The 15,660-nt window shown below is 39.6% G+C and overlaps 1 protein-coding gene across 1 annotated transcript in view; it reads right to left on the bottom strand.

Moving 5' to 3' along the window:
* Positions 1-3,307: 3,307 nt before the first annotated feature.
* The window catches only part of LOC137332747 (short transient receptor potential channel 5-like), a 70,084-nt gene continuing 57,731 nt past the window's right edge, over positions 3,308-15,660 (bottom strand). The window contains exons 9-11 of the mRNA XM_067996684.1: positions 12,905-12,946; positions 6,014-6,103; positions 3,308-4,146 (exon numbers count right to left, since the gene is read on the bottom strand). Coding sequence (XP_067852785.1) covers positions 3,400-4,146; positions 6,014-6,103; positions 12,905-12,946 — 879 coding nt within the window. The 3' untranslated portion in view covers positions 3,308-3,399. The remainder of the gene's footprint in view (positions 4,147-6,013; positions 6,104-12,904; positions 12,947-15,660) is intronic.

Genomic DNA, 15,660 nt, shown 5'->3' with positions numbered 1-15,660 from the left:
GTTTGATGTAATAACAGATGACTCAACAGGGCATGTTGTCAAACTAAATTCTTCCATTCTAAGTGACAGTACTGCCTGAGATCAACAACAACTTGCATTTATATTACGCCTTTAACATAATAAAACATCCCAAGGCGCTTCACAGGAGTGTTTTCAAACAAAATTTGACAGCCACATAAGGAGATATTGGGACAGGTGATCAAAAGCTTGGTCAAAGGGGTAGGTTTTCAGATCAAGTCCAAAAGCTCAGTGAAGGCTGAGTTGGAAGTGATTCTGTGTTTAGCTGCTTGGTAATCAGTTTATTTATATACAACTCATGAGGACTACAGGATCAATTTCTTCCTGTCATAATATTTTTTGTCAAAAATACTTTGCCTCAATTGTGATGGAAATGCTATAATTTTTTTCTAGAGTGCTTCCAGACTTTTTGTAGAAATAAAATGTTGGCATTATAAAATGACCAAATCTATACACAAGTATTATTCATGAGGACTGTTTTGATCCTCCTACTTACACTCATAATTAGAAGCTCACTGAAATATTGGGGCTTCAGGAAAGTGCTGTTCTGATTTATCCACAAAACAGTTTAATTAGTGAAGCCCACTGCAGCCTCACAGACAAAAATACCAACTGCCAATGCCAATCAAAATGCAATCTGCCATTAGGAAACATTTTTTGTGTGTATGCTGATCTCTTGATGCAAACTTTGCCAATACATTGCTAACTAATCTAGCTGCTGATTCTCAAATGGTTTGGCATTAAAGTTGTACAAGGCAATCCAGCTGCTTTCCCCATCTCTTCCAACTTAATGCACAATAAAAGCTGACTTTGTTTGCCATGTATGAGGGGTTGGATTTACAATTGGAAAATAAACATCTAGCTTATCAAGTGGTAAATTGCATTCAAAAGATACTTGCACTGTTGGTGCTAGTGGAACAAGGCTGAAGCAGTTCTATCTGGAGTGAAAAATAACTAGTTTCTTAAAAATTCAATCTCAGGATGTGGTCCTCTCTGGCAAGGTTAGCATTTAGTGCCCATCCCTAGTTGCTGTGAGGTGGTGGTGGGCTGCCTTCTTGAAGCACTGCAGTCCATGTGTTGGCGCTCAAAGCTTGATCATGGCAAGGATTCTTGCTTGCTATTAAGCAACCCCTGCTGGAAATTCCATGAATGTAGATAATTGTTAAATAATTAAATGTTAAATAACTTGCCAACATTCATTATCTTGGCTCATATAAGATGACTGCCACTTGGCTGAGGTACTGTAGAACTACACCCAACTGTGAGTCGGTCTTCGAAAGTGGACAACAAAAAAAAACTGAAAAAATTATCTAGTGCAAATGGTGGATATGAAAAGCACCGCTGCACTTGAACAATGCTGCTCTATATTTGACAGACAGGGAGACCTCCTGGTGGGGAGAGGAGTTGAGCCCTATCAATAAGTATTGTTTACATCTAGTGGTATGTCAGGATTGATGAAACAGCTTATAGCTATGGAGTAAGGTACCAGTATAAACTATTATTAGGACCTAAAGTTGTACTCTAAAGAAAGCCCAGAGCTGATGTTGCCTTCCAATTTATAAGTTTTTTTTTAAAATGGGGATGGAGGGAAATCGTTTAAATTACAGAACATTTCTTAACTTGTAATTCGTCAGTAATTGAACCAATTTGACACCAAAGCAAAATTTGTTTTGTTGCTCGTTAGGAAACTAGTGATTTAAAAAAAAAATCTGGTGGAAGTCTCAAATGTTTATAGGCAGTATATATTGGACGCTGTGTGTTGGTAGCAGAACCTCACATTACCGGATTACAATATTGGGGCTGAAACTTGCTCACTTCTGCTCCCCTCTGATTGGGATATTCAGTTGCTATCATTAGGATTTTAGCTATGAGAAAAGATTGGATAGGCTGGGGTTGTTTTTTACTTTTCCTTTGTCTCTCGTTTGTGTCTCAATCCATTAGGAGCTCCAGCAGGTGTGTCTCGGAAGTGGCCACAAGATGTTCTACTGTGACTTTCTGTGTCTGCATCACCGTTCCACTCTAACTTTGTTGATATGTTGTTCTACCTTTTGCTTTCTTAGCTCTTTTGAGATCATTGTTCCATTACAAGGAAAATGTCATGGCCATTTCTGTTTAGTTTTGTGATCTGATTATATGCATGTAGGGTTCCTAACTGCTGCTGGGCCAGATCCATATCTTTTTATTTTATGATAAATTCCACAAGCTTCAATCAGTAGGGGATGCCCTGCCATAGATAGAATACAGCTGACCTACATGATCTTTTTCACTTGCCCATTATTGTACCTCAGAAATGGGTCTTCTATGTAGATTCCCCATTGCTGCTGTGAAGTACTGTCCCCTGTCAAACTATCACTGGAATAGAAGCTCACAATGGTACAACAGTGGAAACTGCTCAAACATTTGCCCAAAACTTTCTCTAACCAGAAGTTTTGAAGCATAAAACATGACTCAGATTTTGCTGAAAAAATAAGTGTTGAAATGACACACACCGTTACTAATGCATAAATCGGCCAGCAACTTGTGGCGAGGAAGAGATACCCTATGAATTGCGAATAGCCACAAGTCACTGGCTGATTGGTATCGTTCCACTTAGTTTCGCGAGAATGGCATCTCACCCTTAACCTCCCCATGATTTTCATGAAGTTGCTGCATTTGGACATTAATTGCCCATTGGACTTGCCACGAAGTTAAGTCTAGTGATTAACACTGTAAGTATCTATTGACAATGTGATAATTGTTAATGACTGCCAATCAACCTCGCTCAGAAAGTGAACAATAATAAGTGAGGAATCTCATTCCTTCAGGTTGTGAATTGTTTTAAAATGTCATTTTAAATTTTTAAATTTTTTTTTACTTTTCCTTTGTCTCTCGTTTGTGTCTCAATCCAATATTTATTTTCCCTCTTCATCTCTTTGTGTACCTGATTTGACATTGAATTCCCCAACTCTAATTCACTCTCCTTCTCAGTCCTTCCTCTGTTTATATCTCAATCCTTTAATTGATTAAGGAGATACACTGTCCCGTCGTTCATCAGGGTCCCAGATGACCTATTGCCCTCGCTGTGCCGTTATTAGCTCGCACTTCCAGCAACTTTGGGCAAAAAATTTTAAAATCTGAATGTGCACGAGTCTAACAGGGCACAGTTGCCCTGCTCCAGCAAAATCTGGGCCGATAGCAACTAAAGAGGTGTTTTATGCTGGTGAATGTAGAAGGATCTCCCATTATAATACTGTAATTTACAGAAAGCAGGGTTTCTCTTTTTAGAAAACACTCTCAGCCACACGTTCTATATATTTAATAGTCTTAAAAATAATTCCTCATGGACATAACCCAAATCCCCTTGTGGTAAAGTAATATCTAGATGTTGTATTATACTGCGTATTATAATTGAGTTGTTACATAGTCCTCTTGACGACTGTTCCATCTGGTCATTAGCAAGTCGCAGGCTTCCCCCCAGGAGTCATAAACATCATTTGATGAGTCAATGAGTTTGTTGTTGGAGGTACTGATATTGGAAGAACAGTTGAAGGAGTCATTATGGTTAGCTGAACAATGACTACCAATTCTGTTTCTTCTGTTGACCTCGTTAAGACCAACAGTGTTAAGATTGCTCTCACTCTTTGTTATAATGTTAGGACTGGAAATTTGGGAATACTTGAAGTCCTGCCACATATTGTGAGCTTGAAGTAGTCCATCAGAAATGCTAGACACAGGCTCTGGACTTGGTTCAGAGAGTTGCCCATTCATCTTGCTAAACAAGAGGCCAAGCCTTTTAAAAGAATCCTTCTTGGAGTTTGGGTACCTCTGGAATCGATTGCCATTTCTGATTGATGAAGATTGCTTGCTCAGTCTATTATTTTTAGACTTCTCTTCATTAAGGTCAATTCCAGAAACTGTTTTGATTAGAGCTGAAACACTGAAAGAGTTCATTTTCAGCTTTCTGTCATTGCTTTCACCTGCCAAATTGAACGACACAATTTTGTTTTTCTTTTCTTCTGCGCTGTCTTCGTCCAAGTCTCCTATTTGCATCCCATCGCTGCTGGTAGAATATGACCTTCGAGATGATTTTCTGTTTCCTAAAAGGTCAAGAACCTCATAGCGAAAACTGGAGATATCCTGTTTCAGTTCCTACAGTAACAATAAAACTTATTACTGTATTTTACAGTGACTGGACAGGTCAAATTCAGATATAAGCTATTTTACCTTGTAACACATTAAAGGCTGCTTCTCTCCTCACAACCTGATAATTTAGTTGGTAAATTCACTGCCCATCGTGATACTGAGTCATACACACCAGAAAGATCCCGGATATGATCTCAGTTGCATTGTAAAGATATGGCCGCTATCAGAATGTTAGCTGAGAGAAGATATTCATTCAGTTGTCTCACACTATTAGGTTCCATATCAGTAGAAATTCAGTTGGTAACATTTGGTGATTGCTGGGACTAGTTACTAAACTTAACAGTGCGAAAGAGCTAAATTAATATTCGTAAAGTCAAACTCAGGATTTTTCAGTGATCTTGTTAACTCAATTCCCAATATTGTTGTCACATTCGCTGCTCTAGCCAAGTTCCTCACGTTTGTCTGCAGCACTTACTGTTTAAATGAAAGCAGACATGCTAACTGTCAGTGTTTACCCCCAGAACCACTTTTACCTGATTCCAGCTGCTAATGTACCAGAAAGGATATTTCTCCCTTCTCAATGCCACTCCCAGTGGTAGAGGAGGGATTTCTGGGTCTATGTATACTGTAGGCAAGAACTCTGCAGAAGTGCTGAGGCCATTTGTAGTCCCCCTCTGCTATCTGTGTCATAGTCTGGAAAACCTGCAAACTTCTGGTCTGTATGGCTTAGTACTAAATCAAAATAGTTTCTTTAATCGCTAGACCATTGAGCAAATCTGTAATTTTCTTCTAATATTACATGGTATTAAAACAGATTTCACCTGGAGGCAGCTACAATTAGATGTCTCTCAAATTTGACCTGGTACTTGCCGGAAGCACACAAACACATGGAGATATTGTACCAGGGTCCACAAAGATTTCTGATTAGCCTAGTTTGTGTCCAGCAACCCTAGTGCAGGCAGTGATGGTTAATTCAGCATTTAAGCTTCTGCGTACAAAGTGCCAGATGACAAAATTTACAATCTATGCACTTGAATGCTTCTACTGTTCCCATCATCAATTCACTGTCGCCTATGATACCAGGGCATTGAAATTAAATAAAGCACAAATGGTTAAAAAGATTTACATGTGATCAGCCATAGATATTTTTGTATATTTTTCTTTAAATTTGTTATGGCATCATAGGTGTCGGAGATGACCCATGAATGGGGAAAAATGAATACTTGAGTTAATATCTGCTTTTTATTACAGAGCTGCTTCATGTAGAAATGGCTCTGCGAAATGCTAGGGCACTCAATGTCCTGGAATCTGTCCACTTACATTGTGGATTGGATTCCACAGCACAGGCAGCAACATTTCTGCTTCATACCATCCCTGATGGCTGGAATAACTCCATGCAAGCAGAAAACTGCAAGATATTGCAACAGCCACTGCTGCCCTCAGAAGCCCAGAGAAACACCCCTTCAGCTGGGTCTCCACAACTCCAGAGGCTGCAGTACAACCTCAATTACATTCCAGTGTTGTTGAAATCTCGGCTGGTGTTGATGGTAGTCATATAATGCAAAGAGGCTGTAAGAGGTGCTTCCATACAGAAGCAAAGAAGTCCATGGATGAAATCTGCTCTGGAGCCAGGTCTTGTTGAGCTGCGTGCTGATTCAGAAGTGAATGGGTCAAGTTATTTGCAAGAGAAAAAGAGAATGAATTTCTGGATGAATCCAAATTGCTTTTTATGCCACTTTGGGTTGTCTCTATCAAATTCACAGTGAATCTGAGTACAGAACAAACAACAAATGTATTTAAATCTATCCCCTTGAAGATGATGATCAAAATAATACCAGAAAATAAGACCCACTGAAGCAAGTGCCATGTTTACCTTAAAATTCTCTTCTGTAAGTCCTTCATCAGTTTTGGCACTTCTGATCATAGCTGCAACGTATCTTTTCACTAAATTTTTAATAACCTCCTACCAGATGAAAAGGAACAATGCAATTATTGTACATTATTTCACTTTGGTTGTTACTGTAACTAATTCAAGCCATTAGTTGCATTGTTAACAATATTAAGCAGATAAACTTTCTACATTTAAAGGGGCACCATCTTCAATCTGAAGTGCTATGTATACACTCGACTTGATATTTAATGTACCTCAATCATGTGAAAATGTCATCACATCACTTGCACATGTTTTCATTGTGATGAAAAAGATTGCATTGCTCTTTTAGCTCTGGATAATGGGCAGTCCCTATTTATTTTCTTACATTAAGGCTCTAGCTTTATTTTAATATTTAACCCCCTCCTCCAACATACAGATACCCCCTATCCATTATAAATGTGTTACTTGTAGACTTCATTTACAATTTTTATTTTTTGCTTAAATTTACTGAGAATTTTTCAACTTTAAAAAAAAGTGAAATTCAGTAGTAAAATGAATGAATTTCTCCCAATTTCTATGCAAGAAAAATTGAATTAAGTATACATTTTTGAGTTTATATTAAAGCTGAAATTTTAGAAAAACTGAGCAGTTTCAAACTAGGAATATTGTGGGTTTTATCTGACACAATCAGTTTAAGTAAAACTGATCAATGTTATTGTCCAAATGCTGAACACATTCTTGCCAAATTCTTCCCATCACTAACCCATCAAAATAATGCTTCTGTGAAAATAGTGGAGAGAGAAATTTGATATGTGTATATTAAGTCCATATCTAAAATTGTCAACAGTAATTTCTACCCTTATATATTTTGGGTGTATTTATACTTCAACTGTAGTGACTGTGCAAAGCAGTTTCAATTTGTACTAACACCACAGTTAGTGTAATTTCAGTTCGAATTGGATTCACTGGAGTAATGGACAGCGAGAGTCCCTGGAGCAGGGTGTCACTCCATTTAGCGTCCATTTAGCCCTTAACACCTGATTCATGCTACATAAGTTTAGTGGTGCAAAGCCAAAACTGCTTTGCATTGATATTAAACTTGTCGTGTAAATGTGCCCTTAAAGAGACATTGGCTTCATCAACAGAGAGTCGAGTATCATTTTCATGGCAAAGTTCTGTGACAGCAATCTGATGACATCTTTACCATGCAATAACACACTTCAATTGAGCCACCCAGCTCAAGTTTTTGGTGAAACATCAAAATTTGGCAAAGCTTTTTCTTCTTGATGAAGACAGTCCCCCTTTAAACAGCATAAGAGTGTTTGCAAATAATGTCAAACAAGAAATTACAGCCCATTTACCATGCTGCACTAATTGCTATAGAATTGGCTCCATCTCAATAAATTCATGTGTAAACACAAGTCAAACTGTGTAATGCTGTACCTCGAGCACCGTGTTCAGTTTTGGTCACTGAGCAACAAGGTGGACACTCAAGTGCTGGAAACAGTAAAAAGAGCAGATGCCTTGTGCCAAGGAATAGGTTATGAGGAAAAACTGAAGGAACTTGGGCTTTTGAGCCTGAAAAGGCGGCTTCGGAGAGGTGATCGTATAGAGGTATATAAGTCAGTAAACAACATGGAAAATGATAATCCAAAATACTACTTTAAATTAAATTGTGAGAGTAGGACAAGTGACGCAGGTACCAACTAGTAAATAATTTTAGAACTGTATTGGGAAATTCTTCACTCAGAGAGTGACCAACAATTAATAGACTTCTGAGCAGAGTGACCGAGGCAAGAAGCCTAAAATTATTTGAGAAATAATTAGATGCAGCAATCATAGAATCTTACAGCACAGAAGGAGGCCATTCAGCCTGTCGTGCATGTGCCAGCTCTTTGAAAGAGCTATCCAATTTAATCCGACACCAGCTTATTCACCACAGCCCTGCAAATTAGTCCTCTTCAATTGCCTTTTGAAAGTTCTTATGGAATCTGCTTCCTTTCAGGTATTGCGTTCCAGATCTTAACAGCCCTGTGAGAAAAAAATTCTCCTCATTTCCCCTCTAGTCCTTTTACCAATTATTTTAAATTTCTGACCTCTGGTTACTGACCCATTTGCCAGTAGAAACAGTTTCTCCCTATCAAAACCCCTCATTATTTTGAATACCTTTACTAGGTCTCCCCTTAATCTTCTCTGCTCTAAGGAGAACAACCCAGCTTCTCCAATCTCTCCACATAACTGAAGTCCCTCATCCCTGGTATCATCCTGGTAAGCCTCCTCTGTACCCTCTCCAAGGCCTTGACATCCTTCCTAAAGTGTGGTGCCCAGAATTGTACACAATACTCCAGCTGAGGCCTAACCAGTGATTTGTAAAGGTTTGGCATAACTTCCTTATTTTTGTATTCAATGCCCCTATTTTACAAAGCCAAGTATCCCATATACTTTCTTAACTGCCTCATCAACTTGCCCTGACACCTTCAAAGATTTGTGGATATGCACCCCCAGATCGCTCTGCTCTTGCACCCCCTCAAAATAGTACCATTTAGATTATACTGCTCTCCATGTTGTTCCTCCCAAAGCGCATCACTTCACACTTATCCGCATTAAATTGCATCTGCCATGTGTCAGCCCATTTCACCAGTCTGTCTATGGCCTCCTGAAGTCTGCTACTATCCTCCTCACTATTTACTATGTTGCTAAGTTTTGTATCATCTGCAAACTTCAAAATTGTGCTCCCTATACCCAAGCCCAGGTCATTTATATATAACAAGAAAAGCAATAGTCCGAATACCGATCCCTGGGGGACCCCAATGCCTACTTCTCTCCAGTCAGAAAAACACTCATTCACCACTACCCTCTGCCTCTTATCCCTTAGCAAATTATATACCCAAGTTATCACTGTCCCTTTAATCCCAGGTGCTTCTATTTTCCGAATAAATCTGTAATGAATACTTTAGCAAATGTCTTTTGAAAGTCCATTTGTATATCTACTGCACTACTTTCATCAACCCTGTCTGATACTTCACCAAGTAACTCAATCAGATTAGTCAGACACGATTTGTCTGAGGCACAGTAGAGTCTTTCTAGATGAACAATTTAAGATGGGCCAAATGGCCTTCCTCATCTATAAGGACCTTGTGATGTCTTTTTAGTGATGCCAACTTCAGAATATAATGCCTTGCCAATACTGGGGCTGTAGTGCAGTCTCCTGCTGGCTTATGCTGCCATAGAGGCACATATATTCCTACTTACTTGCTCGTCTTGGAACCTACATTTGGTATCAGCTGTGGCTCAGTTGGTAGCACTCCCTCCTCTGAGTTAGAAGGTCATGGCTATATTTCCCACTCCAGAGACCTTGACGGTCCAGTGTAGTTCTGAGAGAGTGCTGCACTGTCGGAAGTGCTGTCTTTCAGAGGAGACGTGAAACTGAGGTCCTGTCTGTCCTTTCAGCTGGACATAATAGATCCCCATGGCACTATTTTAAATGTGCCATGGGATCTATTACATCAGTGGTAGGGAAACTTCTAGGGACAGTAATCCAGGACAAAATTAATTGACACTTGGCAAAGTGTGAAAGTATGGGCTAATAAATGAAAGTCAGCACGGATTTGTTAAAGGAAAATCGTGTTTGACTAACTTGATTGAGTTCTTTGATGAAGTAACGGAGAGGGTTGATGTGGGTAGTGTGGTTGATGTTGTGTATATGGACTTTCAAAAGGCATTTGATAAAGTACCACACAATAAACTTGTTAGCAAAATTAAAGCCCATGGGGTTAAAGGAATAGTGGCAGCGTGGATACAAAACTGGCCAAGGAACAGAAAGCAGAGAATAGTGGTGAACCGTTGTTTTTCAGACTGGAGGGGTCATAATTAGGACCACTGCTCTTATTGATATATATTAATGATTTGGACTTGGGTATGGAGGGTATATGTTATACCTTTATAAAACATTGATTAGGCCTTAGCTGGAGTGTTGTGTTCAATTCTGGGGACCACACTTTAGGAAGGATGTCAAGGCCATGAAGAAGGTACAGAAGAGATTTACTAGAATGGTACCAGGGATGAGGGACTTCAATTATGTGGAGAGACTGGAGAAGCTGGGGTTGTTCTCCTTAGAACAGAGAAGGTTAAGGGGAGATTTGATAGAGGTGTTCAAGGTCATGAATGGTTTTGATGGAATAAATAAATAGAAACTGTTTCCAGTGGCAGTACTGTTGGTAACCAGAGGACACAGATTTAAGATGATCAGCAAATGAGCCAGAGGTGACATGAGGAAACAATTTTTTATGCAGCGAGTTGTAATGATCTGCCTGAAGGGTGATGCAAGCAGATTCAATAGTAACTTACAAAAGGGAATTAGATAATTACTTGAAGGGAAAATATTTACAGGGCTATGGGGGAAGAGCAGGGGAATGGGACTAATTGGATAGCTCTTTCAAAGTGTTGACATGGGCACGATGGGCTGAATGGCCTCCTCCTGTGCTGTACTTATGATGATACTATGATATGAAGAGCAGGGGAGTTCGCCCCGATGTCCTGACCAATATTTATTCCTCACTAAAACAGATTATCTGGTCATTATCTCGTTGCTGTTTGTGCGACCTTGCTGTGCGCAAATTGGCTGCCTCTTTTCCTACATTACGACAGTGACTACACTTCAGAAGTACGTCATTGGCTGTAAAGCACTTTGGGACACCTTGAGGTCGTGAAAAGCGCTGTATGAATGCGAGTCATTTTATTTATCTTTTAATTTTCAAATATATCTTTGGAGAATATTTATCCACTCTTGATACAGGGTCAACATGAAGCATTCTCAGGTTAAGTACAACATAGTCCAGCTGCAAATAAATCTCGCTCTGCTTTACCCCAACAAAAATATCCCCTACTGTAGCAGTGTGATATTTATACCTCCCACACTAGTCATCTTTGTGGCTGCTCTGAAAGAGACTGACAATCTAGTGGCAATTTGTATTGTATTTTGAACAGTTTTGTGCTGTCCCTGAGAACAAAGTTCACACTGCTCACATAGGATCCTTCCAGCTGCAGAGAGAGGAAGCCTCCATCCCATTAGTCTGGTCTGATCTAAGATTAAAGGATAATGTGCGCACCGAACCTCAGGAAAGATATATTGGCCTTGGATGGTGTATAGTGCAGATTCACCAGAATGATACCAGGGCTTAAAGGGTTAAATTATGAGGACAGGTTTTATAACCTAAGTTTGTATTCCCTTGAGTTTAGAAATTTGAGGGGTGATCTAATTGAGGTCTTTAAAATAATAAATGGATTCAATAGGGTTGATACAGAGAAACTATTTCTTCTGTTGGGGAATCCAGAACAATGGTGGGGCATAATCCTAAAATTAGAGGTAGGCCATTTAGGAGTGAAATCAGGAAACACTTTTTCACACAAAGTAGAGTGGAAATCTGGAAATCTCTTCTCCGAAAAGCTGTGGAGGTAGGTCAAATATAATTTTCAAAGCTGAGATTGATACATTCTTGTTAGGGGAGGGTATCAAGGAATTCGGAGCCAAGGCAGGTAAATGAAGTGAAGGAACAGATTAGCCATAAACTAATTGAATGGAAGAATAGGTTGGAGGGGTTGAATGGCCTACTCCTGTTCCTATGTTCTTAAATCCAATGCGCCACCCTGTGATGTATAAGAAGCAAAAGTTGAAGGAACTGACTTGCAGTAAGAGAAGCAGCTGTCTGGTTTGCAAATTCCAATAAAAGCTCCCCATATTTTTAGCTCCTTTAGTGAAAGCCAAAATTATTGGAAGCTACGTCCATACTTTCTGAAAAGAATACCAGGACAGCTCGATGGCACAGTGCATTGAGCTTGTACAGTAAAGCACTACATGGTGGGGAAGTAAGATATGAAATTACAGCCCACCCCATGGGGGAGGGTGTTGAGTGAGTCAAAGGTGGAACTAAACAGGGAAGGAAAACAAAAATTAAATGGGAAAGGATAGAGAGTTTTACTCAAGAGAGAACGAAATGATGGAGAAAGAAATGGCTGCTGTAAATTGCTAAGTAGAATTTTCCATTCCTGTGTTAAATGACATTCACTAAACTTTATAAACACAAGATGAAATTTAACAACTTTTTTTTACACTGAATAATCCACTGATACAAAGGATGCATTCCCTGAGGTAGCAGCGAACTTACAACAGTTGTAACCTACTGTGGATATTTAGTATTTTCTCTACTATCATTTTCCACTGACAAATCCCAAAGAGTTCCCAAGAACAAATCTTAAGAACTAGAAGCAACAGCACTGAAATTGCTCTGTGATAATGGAGTGCATGTATTGCCCACGTAATATTGAAAATTGAACCTCAGCCTTTTCAAGAATTCCACCTAACCATCAATAATGATATAGCCAGCACTTTTTATTCAAGTTATTTAGTAAGGATGTTTGGGCTCGATCTGTAGCCATGAAAACGACACAGATGCCATGATTTGTAGTATGGGTATGGGTGCTGGGCTTTAATTGACTATAATCTAAAATTTTAGCCAGAACAATATGATCATTGGTGGTGTGCCTTAGCAAACTGTCCATGACTATGGCATTTGACATAGCTCAGTGAGTTACAATAGGAGTTGGTGCACTGAGCCTTGATTTCAACAGTGAGAATGCAGAAAAGGCATGCAGAATGGCATTTTGGAAATATAGGAGGAACAAGAAAGGAAAGTTCAGACAAACACTGACTGTAATGATATCCATAAAATAGTGAGAGTAAAGACCGACAGAGAGAAGGATCAGAGGCTAGAGATTAAAAAAGAACACTGTGAACAGAATGGTTTTGTAGAAGGATTTTAATTCTGAGTGGGATTTGCAATTATGTGAGTTGATTTGAAGTGATTTCTCTGTGATACTGACTGGTTAGCATACCTGGTAGTGCTGGTTTTGGATCAAGTCATCTGCATGACGTTCCTGAAAGAAGAAAATCGTTTTCAGAAATTCATTTATCGAGAAAACACAACAGTGGATACTGTAGCTGAGGGTTCATACATGCTTTGATGGCAGTGAAACTAAAATTGAAAAATAAATAGACTGGAATTAACAGGGTTAAATACTTTCATGACCACCACAAATGTCAACAAAATTCCTGTCATCCCATCAGCCTCAGAGATGTCCCAAAAATGGAAAACTGTCGGGGAGTACGTGCCTCATTTCTGCAGAGGAAGGGAGATGCTTCTGTTCCTCTATCTCTGTTTGCTCCAGTTCTTCACACAGAGCATAACAACCACAGAGGCTATGAAACTGCAGATTTAAGAATATGATTTTCAACATGTCTCCAGCCTTAGTAAAGAGGCCTATTCCTCTTCACTACTCGGTTTTACTGAATGGATCATCCACAGTGCATGCTCCGCCCAATAGGCCATTAAAATTGCATTGGCAACCTAGGTAGGTTAAAAGACCCCGATTTGCATAGATTAATAAGGCTCCCGTCTGATTTAGGCAACCCCTGGGCCATCCAGCGTGAGATACCTGGAAAAATTATGGCAGACTGGGAGCGGGATGATAAGTTGACCACCTTGATTTTAACTCCGCTATTGCCCCATATCCACTGAGCAGAGAGAGTTAAAATCTCCCCTATGGTGAAAAGGCACATTACTGGGATTGATTTATCAAAAAAGGATAACCTTTTGGGGCATATTTGGCTCTGTTTCTAAAACTTGCTGGGGTCCTTATTAGCATTATTATAATGTTCTTATGTGATCAATGCTATAATCACTTCTATAATATTCCAATGAATGAAGGGCAAATAAAAATTATGATGCTCAATATATTTTATCAATAGTTTATAAATTCACATTAAAAACATACAGAATTTCACAGTAACTGGAACTCAGTAGTGTTAGAGTATCCAGGCCAACAAAGAGTTGGCAAGAGTGAAGATCAGATATCTATCCTCTGTCAGACTCCGTCCTGTGTCAAGTAAATCTCCAGCCACTTAAAGGGAAAGAAAGTCAACACGACAGTACTGTCAGTGGCAGGTGCTCACCATTGGATTATCTGCAATGTATTTTTTTAATACTTTTGAAAATCAATCTATTTGTTGGGTTCCAACATGAAGCTTTCTGTTCATTAATTTTATGATGAGAATGACGGAGTGGACATACTGGACTAACATTAGCCAATTGTAAACAATTTTACAACACCAAGTTATAGTCCAGCAATTTTATTTTAAATTCACAAGCTTTCGGAGGCTACCTCCTTCCTCAGGTGAACGAGGTAGGAAGGAGGTAGCCTCCGAAAGCTTGTGAATTTAAAATAAAATTGCTGGACTATAACTTGGTGTTGTAAAATTGTTTACAATTGTCAACCCCAGTCCATCACTGGCATCTCCACATCATAACATTAGCCAAGCAGATTCCCTCATGGACTGTGTGGATTTTTCTGTGTTTTTTTTCATCTTCTCCCCTCCATTTCTGACCTATGCTGGGCTATGGTTCCATAGACACTGGCATCTTTGGTACCTAATTGATATGGTAATTCTTAATTGCTGGGCTATGGTTCCATACACACTGGCATCTTTGGTATCTAATTGATATGGTAATTGTTCATTTGTGAGCTCAGATAGTGAATGATGGCAGGTTATTCAACCATTTGGGGGCGAGGGGGGAGGGGATCATATTAAGATTGAAGCTTGATCATATCCTCACTTGATGTCCGCGTACATGCACCTTGCAGTAGGGCGTCACTAGAGAGCAATCAGCAGTAGGAACCCTGCCGTGTTTCTTTCCAACAACTAGCTCAGGAGCCAGCTGTCGCCCACACATTGTTGTCCTGGCAGAGATTAGCTGGCTCAGCACAGACAGGGATTGAACTTGGAGCCACCTTCTTTGCATGGTCTGCACCCGAAATGGCAGTGCAATTAGCCACTGAGCCATCGAACAGCATGTGGATTTTCATTTACGTCTTTGCTGAGTATTTCACAAAGGTAAATACTCGGCAGAAATGGAGAAAAATACATGTGCAGGATTCTCTGAAGTGATTGATCTCAATGGCATCAGTAGACGGATTGTCTGGATACTGTTGCATCCTCCGTTGTCAGACCAAAATGCAAGAATACAGAGTTCAGCAAATCCAGCTGTTTTGAGATGTAAAAGTTCCAGAATAAACTTGGATGGAATATCATGGACTTGACCTGCCTGATTTCCTGATATGCACTCCTGGTGAACAAGGCTCTGTTACAGGAGCGTGCAATCAGAAAACTTAACTTTCTGGTTTTTTTGATTGAACCGGGGAGGTGTTGGATGATGAGTGCCTATCAATGCCAATATTTTACTCCTGGAGTTATCCTTTAACACATTAACTAGGCTATATAAACATCTTAAAGCAATGTGAGCCTATCCACTATACCGGAAAGCATGTAACAAAGGGTTGCCAACTCTGGTTGGCCGTATTCGTGGAGGTTTCATCACATGACCTCCTGCCTCCAACTGCCCCGCCCCACGCTTCCCTCATTGGTCGCCCAACATATCCATCATCGTGGCCTATGCCAATTGGGAAACAAACAGACTCTTTGTTACCAGATTGGATGATTCTTGACTCTTGGTCAAACAGCCTTTTTTCCCCTTGAGAATTTGATGAGAGTGGGTGTAGAGGAGGAAGGAGGTGCTAAATTTAAAAAATTTAAA

The sequence above is a fragment of the Heptranchias perlo genome, chromosome 15, assembly GCF_035084215.1.
Source record: "Heptranchias perlo isolate sHepPer1 chromosome 15, sHepPer1.hap1, whole genome shotgun sequence".
Classification (NCBI taxonomy): domain Eukaryota; kingdom Metazoa; phylum Chordata; class Chondrichthyes; order Hexanchiformes; family Hexanchidae; genus Heptranchias; species Heptranchias perlo.
Note: the sequence above shows the minus strand (reverse complement) of the source record. Positions and strands in the feature narration are given on the sequence as shown.